Raw genomic sequence first — 17,076 nt, forward strand, 5'->3', positions numbered from 1 at the left:
ACCCCGTGGGCACCCTCGGTGAGGGGCACCAACTGTTTCCACCTGCCTGGCTGCTTCTGCCAGGACCTGTGCCCATGCAGCTGACCTCCTACCTGTGCCTGCTGCTCCTGGGTGCCATGCAGGGAGGGAAGGGCACAGGAGTGACTGGTGGGGACACTGCAATCCCTTACCCTGGCTGCAGCCTGCTCCTTGGCACAAGTCCTGAGGCCAGGCTCCTAGGGCCTCCAAGGTGGGGACCCCCATCCCATCCCATCTCTCCACCCCCTTTTTCTCTCCAGCCTGGAGCTCCCTGCAGCGCTGTGCTGGCTGTGTGGTGCCACAGGGATGATTCACCAGCTCTCCCCCTTGGCCCTGGGGAAGAGAAGCCCTGGGAGGAAGGGGATGGGGGAGCTGCCATCACCTGGTGTGGACTCAGCCCACTCTGCTGCACTCCAGCTCCCCTCCATCCCACCTGCCATGGCTGCTGGGCTGGTGGAGCAGGAGAATGGAGGATTTCAGGTCCAAGGCCACCTGCAAGCCATGGCCACCACCCTTCAGCCTGCCAGGGGCTGTGCCAGAGCCTCTCACCTCCGAGGATGATGCCAGGGAGGGCTGAACGTGCCATGCAATGGCTGGAAGACAGGCTGAGCCGTTCCACAACCCCCCAGGTGAGGTTGGAGGGGTTGCTGCTGTCCCCTGCTGCAGTGCCCACAGAAGAAGCTGGATTTCAGGTCCAAACCTACCTGCAAGCCATGGTCACCGTGCTTCAGCCTGCCAGGAGCTGTGCCAGAGCCTCTCACCTCCGAGGACGATGCCAGGGAGGGGCTGAGCCACTCCAGAACCCCCCAGGTGAGGCGAGAAGGGGCTGCAACTGTCCCCAGCTGCGATGCCCGCGGGATCGCGGTGCCACCTGAACCACGCTGGCCCTGGGAGCCAGAGCCGAGCCCCGGAGGGGTGAGCTGGCAGGGGGCACCCGCCTGCCTCCTTGGCTGCTCGTATGTGAGGTGGGGAGGCATGACCCAGAGGGATCTGTTACACGTTAATGACGCATTTTAGAGACTATTGTCTTCTCCTGCAGGATCTGCTAATGCACTGTAATTGCTGCTGATGAGGAAATGTTAATGCCCCGGTATTAATTCACGCTAGATTAAAGTTTAATTTGAATTATCTGCACCACCGTCTGCCAAGCTGCGTCTGCATTCCTCGCCTGGCACCGCGCACCAGGCAGCACCCCCTCGACCCGCCCCGGCAACCGGGCAGTGCCCAGGGCGGGCATGGCGAGACCTCGGCCAGTCCTTGCTGCCGCCTCATCGCCTCGGTGTCGCCAGGACAGCTCCGAGGACTCGCCAGCTGCGCAGGTGAGTGCCAGCAGCAGCGCCAGGGGGAAGGAAACTCGCAGGAACGAGCACCAGCTGCCTCCCAGTAGCCCCACTGGGAACCTTCCCCTCCGCCTCTTTCTCCCTCTACTTCCCATCCGTTGTCCCTGCCGCGCTTCTCTTGCTGCCAGCAGCCCCATGGATGTCGCCAGAGCAGCATGCAGGGACCGTGCTGGCATAGACTGGCACTACACAGCCCTGTGCCCTGGCATTTTGAACGTGTCCCGTCCCTGGCACCCGGCACCCAGCCCCGCTGGAGGACTTCAGGAGAGCTGCAGCTCTCGGGGCACAAGCAAGGCTAAGAGCCCTCCGTGCCTCTGCGCCCTGGGACACCCCGCTGCAAGTGCACCTTGTCCAGGCAGTGCCAGTCCTGCCGCTGGCAGAGGGGAGCTGGCGAAACTGGGGCGGCAAAAGGGGAGGAAAACAAAAGGCTTAGACAAAAACGAGAAGGAGAAGCACACAGGGGGAAGGAGGAGGAGAAAAGCAGCACCAGAGCTGGGTCCTGCGTTACCTGGAGCAGCCCCGAGGCTCTGGATCCATCCCTCCGGCAGAAATTCCTCGGCAGGATCGCGGCAGCATCTGGCAATGCCCGCGGTGGGTCCCGGCTGCTGCGGCACCCTCCGCACATCCTACCTGTGCCAGGCATTTGCAGGGTCCCCTCCTCCCCTGCCTCCTTTCCACCTGAGTTTTGGGCGCCCTGACTTTGCTGAGAGAAGCCTCCAGCTGCACCCTGGACCAGTTAGAGACTGGGCGAGGCAAGGAGGGACAGGGATGGGGACCGTGTGTGCCGGACAGCAGAGACCGAGCCCCTGGCAGCAGGAAGCTGAGGCTCTTCCTAGCCAGCGATGTGAAGAGCTCTCCCAGGCTGAGCTCTCCTCCCACACAGGTCCAACTCAAGCAGACTGGGACCCTGCAGGGAATTCTGATGGAGAAGGAGCCACCTTCCAGCAGTTCCTATCCTCACTTTGGAAAAAGACCTGGAAGTGCCTTTGGGACAAAGCTTCTTGACAAAGCCAACGACTTTTGGGATAGAACCACAGCAAACTTCAGCCCTGTGGCCACTCGAGCCAAGTGGGGGGAGGGAGAAACCTCCCCAACATCCTCTCCCCCAACTCCCTTTGCCCCTCCAAGCCCTAAGAGTCTCTGCTGTCAGGCTGGCAGACGTGGCACCAGCGTCAAAATGAGCCCCAGGGAAGACCCTAGACAGTGGTTCGTGGGCTACAAAACCACTCGAGGGGTGAGAGGAGCACCTGTGGCCAGGCAGGAGCCCCCCAGAACGACACCAGAAGCCCACCCATGAGCCACCCTCGGCACAGATGCCACTCTTTGGCGAGCAGGAGCCAAACCCCAGCTGTGCCCAGGGGATGGTGACCCCAGCAGCCCTACCTGCCACTGCTGCCTGTGCCACCAAGCCCCCGCTGCGCCGGGTCAGGACGTGCGCGGTGGGTGTCTCCCTGGGGGCGTCAGGCTGAGCCGGTCATTGATGGTGGGGGCGAGGCCAGGCCGGTTGGTGGCCCCACGGCGATGCCCGGGGTCGGACTCCGCACCCGCCAGCTCCCACCCAGCTTTTATGGCCACGGAGTCTCCTCCTGCTGCGAGGCCCTCAGCTGCGTTCGGCTGCGCGGAGCCAATCGTGGCGAGGGAAGCTGTGAATGATCAGCCCCAGCAGCATCCTCACCACCTCCTGAGCCAGCCTGGCCGCTCTGCTGGGGCCTGCCCGCGGCCCCCCACCACCCCAGACACTGGGGGGCACGTCCCACCGTGGCACCACCGCTGCCTGCATCCCTTGGGGAGCCACATCAGGTGCAGCCTTGGTCCTCAGGGACAAAACTCCTGCCCCAAACTGGAGGAGTGGCAGGGGACTGGGATTGGGGTCCATGTGTGTCCCCCTCTCTCTCCCCCACCAGGCTGCTGGGGGTGTGAATCCCCCTGAGCACCATATTCAAAGCCTGGCCAAGGAGGAGGGAGGGGGTGAAGTCCTACCCCCCCCTACACCCTGCTGCCCACGCTGGGGACAGGCACAGTGCTCGTGGTGGTGCCGTGGAGAGGAGTGACCCCTCCAAGGCTGCTGGGGAGGGCCAGGGGGGCTGCACACCCCAGGGCAGGCTGCTCCCCCCTGGCCCACACAGCCTGGCTGTGGAGGGGCAGTAAAACCCTGACAGGGAAGCCCCCAACATCTGCACCCACTGGGCTCAGCCCCACTGATTTTCCCTCCACCCCCTTTCCCTGAGGATAAACCCAAAGAAATGAGACAGAGGGGCAGGGGAAAAGGAGGGAGTGGGGCAGGCGGGGGGGGGCACAGGGAAGCCCCCACACCTTCCCTGCTCAACCCTAATTCATGTCCACACACTTCTGATCCCGGTTTGGGGGTGAAGGAGGACAGAGATGGGCAACACCAGAGCATTCCCGGAGCCCACCCTCCACTGTCCTCCTGCACTGTGTCACCAGGGAGGTGCAGGGCCAGGGGGTGGGGGCCGCAGCCCCTGCCGGGCCAGAGCAGCCTGTCCCCGGTGGCAGCACCGGGCGGGTGCAGGCACAGCGCCGGTGCCGGCAGCGCAGCCGGTCCTCTCGCCTTGAAGATGGAGCTATTTTTATCGGAGCTCAAGAGGGATGTTTCCCAGCAACCTGCCTTTCTCCCCGGCTCCAACACCAGCTGCTGGACCTGGTGCCCCCTGCTCAGCCCTCCTGGCACCAGCGAGGGGTGTGGGGGCCACCAGCATGGCCAGGACCCTCTGCTGGGCAGCCAGTGGTAATGGCCGGGCAAGCAGTTCAGTGCCCGTGAGACCTCATGCCCAAGGCTGGTGGTCACCTCCACTAGATCCATGTTTGGGGTGCCAGGCTCTGGTCCCCAGAAAGCAAGGTAGGACCCCACAGCTTTTGCTTGGAGGTAGATTTGAGATCACCTGGACCCAGCACGGAGGGACTTAGGGGGCAGGGCACAGGGATGGGGACAAGGCAAGGGCAGAGCAGCCTGCATCTCCCTCGGGCTAAAGGAGCTGTCCCCTGCAGGGCCCATCCCGGGAGGCAGCAGGGCAGCAGTGCTGTGATGAAGGACGACAAAGCTCAGGCTCGGGGGAGGGGGCGGGGGGGGAGGCAGGGCAGCCAGGGCCCTCCCCTCACTGCAGCCTGCTGGGCTGTGCGGGCTCACAACAAAGCCACGAGAACAAAACGCCGCTGCGAACCAGCACGGGGACCCTCAGCCAGGGGCTGGGGGCATACCCCCGGCACGTTTAACCCTTGCTGGCAGGGCTAGCGGTCCTGAGGGCATCGCAGACACATCGGGGAGAAGCATTTCTTCCCCCCAAATCATGATTTCGCTCAACCAGCCCCACCAAAGCCATGAGGTCTGTCCCTCAAGCCCTGCTCAACCTCTCAAGGCAGGCAAACAGCTCCACGCAGGAGCTGCACCAGAGGAACAGCGGCAGCCCAGCTGCCCAGGGACCAGGGGATGCAGAGGGGAGCAGTGTGGCCACAGCTGCCACCAGCTCCCCACCCTGAAAGCAGCCTTGCAACTATCTCCCCCCAGAGCCCAAGAGCCCAGGGTGCAGCCAGCTCCCCACACAGGGTAATTGCACCGGGGGGAGATGAACTTCCAGAGATGCAGGCTCGGAGAGAGAAGTCCTCTGTAACGAGATCCCTTCCTCCAGGCTGATTCCCACTGCTCCACTGGGGGAGGCTGAGCCACTCCAGTAACCAGAGCAATCTTATTGTCTCTCTGCACCCAGATGTGCTGAGCTGGGTGAGAAGATCCTTCCTGGGGCCAGCTGTGGTCTGGCCAGGTGTGGGGAGGTGATAAAGTCATAGAATCCCAGCGTGGTTGGGGTTGGAAGGGACCTCTGGAGATCACCCATCCCAGCCCCTGCTCCAGCAGGGCTCCCACAGCAGCCTGCCCAGGAGCACAATGCTCCACAGGAGACTCCACAACCTCTCTGGGCAGCCTGCTCCAGGGCTCTGCTCCCTCACACCAAACAACTTTCTCCTCATGGAACCTCCTGGGTTCCATTTAGTGCCTCCTGCCCCTTGTGCTGTCCCTGGGCACCACTGAGCAGAGCCTGGCCCCAGCCTCTTGCCCCCCACAGCTCCTTTAGCTCTTGCTGAGCATTGCTCTGCTCCCCTCTGGAGCTGCTCTTCTGCAGGCTCTCAGCCCCAGGGCTCTCAGCCTCTGCTCCTCAGCAGCTTTGTAGTCTTCACTGGACTCTCTCCAGTAGCAAGCTGCCTCTCTTGAAGTGGGGAGCCCAGAACTGGACCCAGGGCTCCAGATGTGGTCTCACTAAGGCAGGGTGGAGGGCAGGAGAATCTGCCTTGCCCTGCTGGCCACACTCTTCTCCCTGCACCCCAGGAGACCATTTGCCTTCTCGGCCATGAGGGCACTTTGCTGGCTCATGGATAACTTCCTGTCCACCAGGACTTCCAGGTCCTTCTCCATGGAGCTGCTTCCCAGCAGGTCAAGCCCCGGGGAGCGGAGCTGGGAGCAAGCCCACCCACCTCTGAGCCGAATTAACATTCATCTGTCGCTTGCTAATGGGGAAGTGTCTGTGAGTCACGCTGACATTTCCCTGGGACAAAGGTAATTAAGTGCCTGGGTAAGAGAAATGAGCAGGAATGGAGAAGTTTTCGTAACTACCTGAGTGAAAAGTGGGTTTGGTGAGGAGGGGGCCGAGATTGAGCACCCCCGGAGCACGTGGGAGTTAATGGCAGCCAACGTCACCTGCACCGCCCTGCCCTGGCTCCCCCTGCCCAGCCCAGCTCCCCCTCCCAGGAGGGGGCAAATGATCCCAAGCAATGGGACCACGACCTGATGGGAGCATCCCATGGGAAGGTGGTTGCTGCAGCAAGGTTCATAGAGTCACAGGAACACAGAGCTGCTGAGGCTGGAAGGGACCTTTGAGCTCATCGGGTTCAATCACTCAGCTGGAGCTCCCCCTCCCACCCCTGCCGCTGATCCACATCCCTCAGCACCACACGCACGCATCGCGGAGCCCCCCTCTCCCCCAGGGAAGCTGACTCCCCCACCTCCCTGGGCAGCCTCTTCCAGTGCCTGGGAATCCTTTCTGGGAAGATATTTTCCCTGACATCCAACCTGAACCTCCCCCAGCACGGCTGGCTTTATCCTGCCCAGCGGGATCAGCTCCATCGCTCATTGGCCACACCACCACCCCCGGCCCTACGGTGATGCCAGGCAGATGTGGGCATGGGGCAACTAAGGTCGTGTGTGGCTGCCGCCAGGCTGTGGGGCGAGGGAGGCGCTGGCTGGATTGTGGGGGGCATGAGGGGCCCCGAGAGCTGAGGATCTGCTCCCAGCTGCCCACGGGAGCTGCGCAGTCTCTGATCCAACTACGACAGGAGCAGAGCAAAGCTCTGGCAGCTGCACCGGGGCGATCCGGAGGCAGGTGCCAGGCGGGCAGCAGGGGGAGGTGAGAGCTGTGGGGGCTGCAGCTCTGCCCGCGGCCCCGGGAGCCGATTCAGCCCTTGCCTGCGTCACGCTGGAGGTCACCGTGCAGCCCCGGCTGGCACACGTGCGGGCACACGCTGACCTCCCTTGCGTAGGCAGGAGGCACAAGTGGCCACTCGATGGCTGGCAGAAGAAGCGGAGCCCACGTAAACGCGGCGAGTCACGCCGCTGCCACCGTCCCCGCCGCCGGTCCGCCGAGCGGCACCGGGAGCGGCGGGGCTGCGTGCGGCACGGCCGCCCCTCGCTGCCCAGCCCCGGGGGCAAGCGGCTCCGCTTCAAAGCGAACGGAGTTCAAACCACTTGCGGAGCCGCGCTGGCGGATCCATCCCACGCACCGAGCCCTGGTGGCTCGGGGGGGGGGGAGCTTTGTCCCTGTCTTCCCCCCACCCAGGGGAGGGGGCCCAGGGTGACAGAGCCCAGCAGCGCCGGGAGCTGCGTGATGGCAGCGGCACGTGCCTCAGAAATGAGTCAAAACCTCAGGAATCGGTGGAGCTCCTCCGTGAAGTGTTCCGGAGATATTTGCCCTGACCTGTCCCGTGGCCAGTGCCACCCCTGTGAGGGGCAAGAAAACGGGGGGGGGGGAACCACTTTAAGGGGATTTATTGACCGTTTATTGCCCTCCACCAGCCCAGCAGGAGTGACACGGTGGCGTCTGAAGCCCCCAGCCCAACTCAGCAGCACAGCGTCAGGATTGGAGCCCCAGGGTGGACACATCCTGGTGATGTCCCCAGCTCGGCGGGGAGGGAAGAGCAGTTTGGCAATAGTGTGTGGGGCAGGGACCCCTGCCTGGGGACGTGGCCATCCCACAACACGCAGGAACAACAAACCGTCCCCGTGGGAACCCAGGACCCAAGTCCTGGGGATGTGGCCATCGCCGGGACACGCACACGCACTGCAGTCCGCGGGATCCTACCTTGTCCCCACTGCCCCCCTGGGTCCCACCCCACGGGCACCCAGTGGGTGCTGTGCTGCCCCATGCCAGCCTGCTGGACCCCCCAAATCCCCATTACACCCCGGTCCCGGCTCCCAGGGGAATGACCCCCAGGATCTCAGAAACTTTCCCGGGGAACTTCCATCTGGAACCTTCCCGGGCATGGAGTCGGACTGTGCCTGGGAACGGTCCCGAATGCGAGCCGGGGCTCTCAAACCATCCCCGAGCCCCGTGTCTGCGCTCTCCGGGGCGGCTGAACGGCTACCGGCAGTGCACCGGGTCCCCGGGCATCCCCCACTCCTTCCCGGTGTGCCGACTTCTCTGCACTGCGCAGCAACCGGCAGTGCGCCGGGTCCCGGAGCAGCATCTTCTCGCCGGTGCATCGACTCTGCTGCGCCGCACAGCTACTGGCAGTGCGCCGGGTCCCGGGCATCTCTTCCCCTGGGCATGGCACGGCTGCTGCCGGTGCACCACGTTTCCCGCCGCACGGCTGCCGGTGCATCCCCCATTCCCCGGTGCACCGACACCTCCCCCCCCCCGCCGCGATGCATCACCCCCCCCCGGGGCATCCCACCCCTTCCTGAGCACCGACCGCCCTCCCCAATACATCGACCGTCCCGGTGCGGTGGGGTGGGGAGGGGGTAGGGGCGGGTCACCCCCGCCGTTACATAAGGGGTTACGTCAGGACGCGCAGCCCTGCTCTTATCCCACCGCCGCCGCCGCCCTGCCCTTCACAGCTGCTGCTGCTGCCGCCGCCGTCGCCACCGTGCAGCGGCCGGGCCGGACAGGGCCACCGCGCCCCAGGTGAGCCCCGTGGACCGAGCCTTGCGCGGAGCCCAGCAGGGAGCGGAGCGGAGCAGGGAGCCAGGCCAGGTCAAGCTGCCCGGCCTGTTTACACCGGCTCGGCGCGTACTACGGCGGCGGGGGCGCTGGCGGGACTACCGTCGCGCTCGTCCCCCTCCGTCCTGAACCGCGCTGGCAGCACAACTCTCCCTTTACCGAAAGCGAAGCGCTAGGATCGGGCGGCCGTTCCCGGGCCCTTTCCCGTCGCGGAGGGGAGGAGGGGTCCCGGCTCGCTCGGCTCCGTTCCCCCCCGTGGCGGCGCAGTGGTTCATCCCGGCGCGCTGTGATTGGCTGAGCGGCGCGAGGGGCGGGCAGGGCGCGCTTTTCCGCCCTCCGACGCGGCGGCGCGTGCCCCCTCGCCCGCCCGGCGCAACCCGGCGGGGGGGGGGGCGGCGGCGGCGGCTCCGGGACCCGACCCCCCGACCGGGACCCGGCCCCGAGCCCCCCCGCAGCGGCGCCATGGAGACGGCGGCGGCAGACGGCGCTCGCCGAGGGACACAAAGGACGACGAGGCGGCGGCGGGCAGCGCGGAGAGGCCCTATGGCGGTAGCGGCAGCGACGGGGCCCGGCCCCGGCGGCGGCGACGGCGGCAAAGGGACTCCCCGGTACAGCCTGCTGGCCGAGATAGGCCGCGGGGCCTACGGCGTGGTGTACGAAGCGGTGTCGGGCCGCAGCGGCGCCCGCTTGGCGGTGAAGAGAATCCGCTGCGACGCCCCCGAGAACGTGGAGCTGGCGCTGGCCGAGTTCTGGGCCCTGACCAGCCTGCGGCGGCAGCACCCCAACGTGGTGCGCTTCGAGGAGTGCGTGCTGCAGCGGCACGGCCTGGGGCAGCGCATGAGCCACGGCAACAAGCGCAGCCAGCTCTACCTGCGCCTCGTCGAGACCTCCCTCAAAGGTACCCGGCCCGGCCTCCCCCCGCCCCGGGCGCCCCTGCGCTGCCGCTGTGCTCGGGACCCCTCCCCCCCAGCACCCTTCTGGGTGCCCCCTACCCTCCCAGGTACCCCAGCATCGTTCTCCCTAGGTGCCTGCCCGCCCCCAGCGCCCTCCTAGGCACCCAGCGTCACCCTTCCTGGGTTCCTTTCCACCTCCTGAGCATCCCAGCGTCATCCTCCTTGGCTTTTCCTCCACCCCCAGGGCCTCTTGTCCACCCCAGTGTCAACCCACTCCCAGGTTACCCACCCCTGAGTGCCTGCTGTTATCAGTGCCCCCACAGCAGGACACCCTGGCATCACCCCCAGGTCCCTTGGGGTACCCTGACCTCCATCTCTTGGGTTCCCTCTCCAGACATCCCCACCCTGGGCAGCTCCCCATTGCTCAAACCCCTCTCTGGCACCATCTGCTCTTCAGAGGGACACCCAACGCTCCCCCACACCTCTTGCACCACCCTTTGCTCCACCTGAACGCCTCACTTTGCCCCCAGGCACCCCTGACTGCACCCCATGCTGCCCCAGGCTCTTCTGTCACCTTTGCCAGCCCTGGGCCCCCTCTATTTTGCACTGGCACCTGCCCCAAGCACCCACCACTCTTCTTGCATCACCCACGTTGATGCTGTCCCTTCAGGGCTCCTCACAGGGTCCCTCTGCATCCCTCCTTGCTGCCACCCACCCTGGGCACCCACTGGGCCCCTTGCCCCACCATGCTCTGCCTGCATGTTCCTCCCAGCTCCCCTTCTGTGTGCTGCTCCCAGGGACACCCATCCCTAGGCCACCACCCTGTGCCCTGCACCTCTGCAGCCCCCCAGCCCCATGCATGTCCTGAGGGACCCCACTGTCCCCTCACGGCTCAGGCTGGGCCCTGGGGACCGTCCCTGTGCGCTGCTCTCAACCTTCCCCTGCGCCTCCTGCCAGTGCTTTCCTCCTGCTCCATGCATCCCCAGTCCTGGGGTTCCCTGCACTCCCCTGACCTGCTCCACTCCCCCCCACATCCCTTCACTGGGCTCTGTCCCTGTGCCCCCAAGGGGACATGTCCCCCCTCCATGCACAGTGCTGTTGAAGCCCCCCAGTGCCCTGCCCGCTCCCCTCGGCAGCTTTGGCACTGCTCTGTGCCCTCCTGCCACTGTTCCCCCCCACTGCTGGCTCCCTGGGCACCACTGCCTGTAGCCTGGGCTGACCCCACCCCCCCCCCCCCTTGCCCTGGGGTCCCTCAGAGCATCGTGGGGCTGCCAGGGGTCAGCTCCTGTCAGGGTGGGTGGCTGTGATGGTGACACCCCCAGCGTGCTGCCCCCCTCTGCTCCCCTGGCTGCTGCCCAGGCTCAGCTCTGCCCAGGTGCAGGGAGGGCAGCTGTGGGAAAACACCACAGCCCTGCCTGCCCCCATGGCCCCCAGCCTGCTGCACCCACAGCCAGCTCACCCCACCCCACCCCTGTGTCCCACACTCACCCACACTGCCTGGGGGGCTCAGTCTCCCCCTGCCCTCCCATCCCAGTCCCCCCCTGAGCAGGCAGCCTGCAGACCCTGTGCTGGGCACAGATGGATGCCAGGCTGCTGAGACCTTCTGGGTGAGCCTCTGGCTGTCAGACCCTGCCTGAGCCCTCCCTGCTGCTGGGGACACGTGTCCAGACCTGCCTCCCTCTGCTCTGCTCTCCCTTCACACCACCCCCAGGGAGGCTCCCCAAGAAGGGCAGTGCCCTCCTCTCTGTGGGCACCACTGCCTGGGCTTGCAGCCAGCTCCTGCCCCTGGGTGTGTGTCCAGCTGCAGCCAGGCAGGCTCTGCCTGGCAGGTCAGGGGCTTCCTGCCCCCTCTTTGTCACAGGGGGGTGACACAGCTGGGGGAAAGCTCTTGGTGCCCTCCATCTCCAGGCGAGGAGAGACCCCCCCCTGAACTGCCTGCCTGTCCTGGTCCTGCTGCAGCCCTGGAGAGGGGGAGCAGAGCAGGGAGCTCATCCCAGAGCTGGAGAGCAACCTTTTGCTGCCCAGCCTGGAGCAATGTCCTCCTCTCTCTCCTCTCCATCTGCCTCCCTCCTGCCCTGTCCCCCTGCCCCTGCTCCCCTCCTGCCCTGCCCCTGCTCCCCTCCTGCCCTGTCCCCCTGCTCCCCTCCTGCCCTGTCCCCCTGCTCCCCTCCTGCCCTGTCCCCCTGCTCCCCTCCTGCCCTGTCCCCCTGCTCCCCTCCTGCCCTGTCCCCCTGCTCCCCTCCTGCCCTGTCCCCCTGCTCCCCTCCTGCCCTGTCCCCCTGCTCCCCTCCTGCCCTGCCCCTGCTCCCCTCCTGCCCTGCCCCTGCTCCCCTCCTGCCCTGCCCCTGCTCCCCTCCTGCCCTGCCTCCCCCTCCCCCCGCTCCTGCCTGCCCCGCGGGCTGTGCCGTGCAGCCCTGGCCTGGTGGCTCCCACATGCCATGGGTAAGGGCACTCAAAGCCAAAGCAGCTGGAGCTGGGCTCAGCCTCCCTCCCTGCCTGCAGCCTGGGGAGCTGCTGGGCTGCCTGCAGCCTGGGGAGCCGCCGGGCTGCCGGCACGTAGCTGCTGCCGTGGCCTGCTGCACGCCCGCAGCCAGGCTGCCCAGGGGCACACAGCTGCTGTGCCAACCAGCCTGGGCTCAGGGCTCGGCCAGGGGATTAGCTGCAGACTTCCTGAGTCAGGAGCACGACTGCTGGGTGGTGCTGGGTCTCAGCTGCAGCGGGGAGCCTGCACCTGCATCCTTCTGCCGAGGTGTCCAGGTGGTAAGAAGGACGCTGAGGAGCTGGAGCAGCGCCAGAGGAGGGCAGCCAAGCTGGGGAAGGGTCTGGGGAGGAGCAGCTGAGGGAGCTGGGGGTGTGCAGCCTGGGGAAGAGGAGGCTGAGGGAGACCTCAGTGCTCTCTGCAGCTCCCTGAGAGGAGGCTGGAGCCAGGTGGGGGTTGTCCCTTCCCCCAAGGAACAAGACAAGAGGAAATGGCCTCAAGTGACACCAGGGAGGTTTAGGCTGGACAGGAGGAGCAATTTCTTCCCCTTGAGGGCTGTCAGGGGCTGGCTCAGGCTGCCCAGGGCCCTGTGGGGATGTGGTTTGGTGGTGCCCTGGCAGTGCTGGGGTAGTGCTTGGGCTCCCTGATCTTCAAGGTCACTTCCAACCCAAATGATTTCTGTGTACAGCATCCTGAGCTGAAGGGCAGAGTGCCCAGGAGAAGCTGGCAGCCCAGCACTGCCCTGGAGCAGAGGCAGGCACCTCAGCACTGTGCCCTGGCACTTGGGCACCTGCCTGACCCAACACAGGGCCAGAGCTGCCCAGGTCGACCAGATGCAGAGTGCTGCTCCCTGCCATGTCACCCGGGGGGGCACCAACCTGCTGCCAGTGCTCAGCCTCACCTGTGGGCTGCCCTGGCATCAGTCACACAGGTACCCATCAGTGCAAGCACCCAGGCTTGGTGCCAGCCTCTCATCCCCTTGCTCAGGGGGAGTCAGGGGTTTCCAGTGGGCACTGGGCTGCAGCCTCTGCTGGCATTGGCTTCATTGTTTTATTTCCCCCCCACCCCGTGGTTCTAAGCAAATTAACAAGCTGCTGATGAGCTCCCAGGACAGGTGGGGGGAAGGCTGCAGCAGAGGTGCAGAGTCTCAGCTGATGGAATGAGAGGAAATGGCCTGGGGCTGTGCCAGGGGAGGCCGAGGTTGGAGATCAGGAACAATCTCTTTGGTGCCAGAGTGGTCAGGGGCTGGCCCAGGCTGCCCAGGGAGGTGCTGGAGTCAGCCTGGAGGGGTTCAAGAACCCTGTGGCCATGGGGCCAGGGTTTGGTGGCCATGGTGGTGCTGGCTGCTGCTGGGCTGGACTCTAAGATCACAGAGAGAGCTCTTCCAAGCCAAGCAGTTGTGTGGCTCTGGGAGTGTGGCAGCCTGCCTGGGCAGGGAGCGTGCTGAGGCTGCTGGCTTGCTGCTGGGGACCAGATCTGGGCTGTCTCCTGCATCCCTTCCTCTCTTGGCTGTGCCTGACTTGAGTTTGCTAACATCTCGCCTGTAGGCAGCAGCCTGCCAGCTCCTGGTGGTGGGAGCTGTTTGTTTGGGAGGCAGGAAGATGATTTAACAGCTCAAACACTTCTCTGAGTATAGACAAGGAGGAAACATTGCTCTTGGCTGTAGCTGCTTTAGCAGAGCTCCACCCAGAGTGAAGGGCAAGGAGCCTGCAGCTACTGCAGGGTCAGCTCTGTGCTCCCCTCTGCCGGGGGGAGGCTCTGGGGCCAGCCCCTCAGAGCCCTGCTCCTGCTCAGAGCGAGCCCTGGCACGTCAGACCCACCAGGCTGCTGGTGAGCTGCTTCCTGGGGGCATGCTGGAGGGATGCTCTCCCCTCCCTGCCCTGCCTGTGTGTGCTGGGCACAGGGCTCTGCTCTGCTTGCTGGCTGAGAGGAGCCAAACCCTGCTGCTCCCCAGGCTGGGATGCTGAGGGCAGCCCTGGTGACCTGCCCCTGGGCTTCAGCAAAGCTGAGCAGGTGGCAGTGGGGTGAGCTGGGTGTGCAGGGGGCTCTGCTCCCAGGGCAGGCCTGAGCTCCCCCACAAGGAGGTTTGGTCACACTCTTGAACATCAGAAGCTCCATCTGGGCATGAGGAGGAGCTGCTGGAGGCCTGGAGCAGGCTGCCCAGAGAGGGGCTGGGGTCTCCATCTCTGCAGGCTGAACACTCCCCTGGCTGTGCTCCTGTGTGACCACCTCTGGCTGACCCTGCCTCATCAGGAGGCTTGGCCTTGATCTCCAGAGGTCCCTTCCAAGCCCTGCCATGCTGTGCTTCCTCACCCAAGCCTGCCCCAAGCCAGAGGAGCTGCTCCAGCCTCCTGGCCTCCAGAGCCAAGCTGACCTGGAGGTCCCTTGGCCTTGTGTCTGAGGGTCTCCTTTGACTCCTCAAAGTTCACCCAACTTGTTCCCTGCCCTTCCCATCCCCCACACCAAACCTCCTATCTTCTGCTGAGGGCAGGGAGGTGCAGCCAAAGCCTTGTGCTGTGCAGGCTCCCATTGCCATAGCAGTAGCCATGGCTACAGACTGTTTGTGCACAGAACCACTCTTCCCACCCACACCGAGCCCTGACCATTGCTGCTGGACTCGGCCAGGCCTCCCCTGGCCCCCTGCTGCTCCCTGGGTTTTTACCTGCTGCTGGAAGCTTCCTTTCCCAGCTGTTCTCTGGGGGCTTTGCTGCCATAAACAACCCCCACACCCACTGTCAGGTGGGGGGAGTGCTGAGCCTGCTTCCCAGAGGCCCAGAGCTGGCTCTGGGACTTGCTCCCTGGGGCAGGGGGAGTGGTGGCCTCCAGCTTGTCCCTTCTGCTGCTGGGTGGCTGCAAAGCAACTCAGTTCTAGAGTGAAGGTGATGAGCTGGTTGTGTTGGCAGCCTCTGTCTGTCTCTTGGGCCCTCAGTGGGGGCTGGGGCTGCTGCTGGTGGGCACCAGGGCATGCTGGCATGCAGGGACACCTCACACCACAGAGGGTTGCTCACAGCCACCTCCAGCCTGGCTGCAAACACCTCCAGGCATGAGGCTGCCACCACCTCCCTGGGCAGCCTGTGCCAGGCCCTCACCACCCTCCTGGGGAACAACTTCTTCCTCACAGCCAATCTCAATCTCCCCACTTCCAGTTCTGCTCCATCCCCCCCAGGCCTATCCCTCCCTGACACCCTCCAAAGTCCCTCCCCAGCTTTCCTGTAGCCCCCTGCAGATCCTGGAAGGCCACAATGAGGTCTCCTGGGAGCTTTCTCTTCATGGGGTTGGTGTCTGCTGGAGGAGGGCAGCATGGTGGGGGTTGGATGTCACCTCTGGAGATCATCTGCTTCACCCCCCCTGCTAAAGCAGGGCCCCCCCAGCAGCCTGCCCAGGAGCACAGTGCCTGAGGTTGCAAGGGGCCTCAAGGCTCACCTGGTGCAAGCTTTGCTGGCAGGAAGCTGCCCTGTGCCTGATGCTCTCTGTCCCCTCTGCAGCACCTGAGGAGCTCTGGTGCCTCTTCCTGCAGCTCCCTCCCCAGCTTTCCTGTAGCCTTCTTCAGGCACTGGGAGGCCACAATTAGGTCTCCTCAGAGCCCTCTCCTCTCCAGACTGAACAGCCCCAGCTCAGTGTCACCAGGGTTGGAAGAGACCTCAAAGCTCATGGAGTCCAACCTGGCACCACAGACCTCATGACTGAACCATGGCACCCAGTGCCACATCCAGTCCCCTCTTGAGCCCCTCCAGGGATGGGGACTCCACCACCTCCCTGGGCAGCACATCCCAGTGGCCAATCTCTCTTGCTGGGAAGAACTTTCTCCTCACCTCCAGCCTAAACCTCCCCTGGCACAGCTTGAGACTGTGTCCTCTTGTTCTGGTGCTGCTTGCCTGGGAGCAGAGCCCAACCCCCACCTGGCTACAGCCTCCCTTCAGGGAGCAATGAGGTCTCCCCTGAGCCTCCTCTTCTGCAGGCTAAGCAACCCCAGCTCCCTCAGCCTGTCCTCCCGGGGCTGTGCCCCAGACCCCTCCCCAGCCTCCGTGCCCTTCTCTGGACAGGTTCCGGTCTCGCTGTCCCTCCCGGCCCGAGGGCCCGGGGCTGCAGGGCGGCCGGGGCAGGACGCGGTCCCTCGGCGGGGAGGCTCTGCAGCGCCTGACCCGGCTGCCGTGGCTCTTGCAGGGGAGCGGGTGCTGGGCTGCGCCGAGGAGCCCTGCTACCTGTGGTTCGTGATGGAGTTCTGCGAGGGGGGGGACCTGAACCGCTACGTGCTGTCCCGCCGGCCCGACCCCGCCACCACCCGCAGCTTCATGCTGCAGCTGACCAGCGCCGTCGCCTTCCTGCACAGGAACCGCATCGTGCACCGCGACCTCAAGCCCGACAACATCCTGATCACCGAGCGCTCGGGCAGCCCGGTGCTGAAGGTGGCCGACTTCGGCCTCAGCAAGGTGTGCGCCGGGGCGGCCGCCCGCGGCCCGCAGGGCGCCCCCGGCGGCGCGGCCCCCAGCCTCAACAAGTGCTGGCTCTCCTCCGCCTGCGGCTCCGACTTCTACATGGCCCCCGAGGTCTGGGAGGGGCACTACACCGCCAAGGCAGACATCTTCGCCCTGGGCATCATCATCTGGGCCATGATCGAGCGGATCACCTTCATCGACGCCGAGACCAAGCGGGAGCTGCTGGGCACCTACGTGCGGCAGGGCGCCGAGATCGTGCCGGTGGGGGAGGCGCTGCTGGAGAACCCCAAGATGGAGCTGCACATCCCCCAGAAGCGCAGGACCTCCATGTCCGAGGGCATCCAGCGGCTCCTGAAGGACATGCTGGCCGCCAACCCCCAGGACCGGCCCGACGCCTTCGAGCTGGAGAGCAGGATGGGCCGGGTGACGTGTGCCGCCTGAGGCCGGGGCAGGGCCCCGCCGCCGGTAAGTGGCCGCAGCCCCCCGGGCTGGGCTGCCCCGCGGGCCGAGGGGAGCGGCACAAAGGGCTCCTTTGTGCTCCCGGAGCGCTCTCTGGAGTGACTCAGCTCAGAGCCTTGCTTCTGAGTGGCCTTTTCCCCCACCTGTGCTGCTGCAACAGAACAAGCAGCAGAGGTGGGGAAGTGATTGAGCAGCTGCAAGCCCTGCTGCTGCCCACGGGCCCAGGGGAGC

At 65.4% G+C, this 17,076-nt stretch overlaps 1 protein-coding gene across 1 annotated transcript; it reads left to right on the forward strand.

The window, feature by feature from the left end:
- The first annotated feature begins 8,576 nt into the window (after positions 1 to 8,576).
- On the forward strand, positions 8,577 to 16,827 carry STK35 (serine/threonine kinase 35). Its single transcript, XM_054173566.1, has 2 exons — positions 8,577 to 9,476; positions 16,115 to 16,827. The coding sequence occupies exons 1-2, from the start codon at positions 9,041 to 9,043 to the stop codon at positions 16,825 to 16,827; spliced, it is 1,149 nt and encodes a 382-aa protein (XP_054029541.1). The 5' UTR covers positions 8,577 to 9,040.
- Positions 16,828 to 17,076: the final 249 nt, after the last annotated feature.

Source organism: Dryobates pubescens, chromosome 26, assembly GCF_014839835.1.
Source record: "Dryobates pubescens isolate bDryPub1 chromosome 26, bDryPub1.pri, whole genome shotgun sequence".
Taxonomy (NCBI): Eukaryota; Metazoa; Chordata; class Aves; order Piciformes; family Picidae; genus Dryobates; species Dryobates pubescens.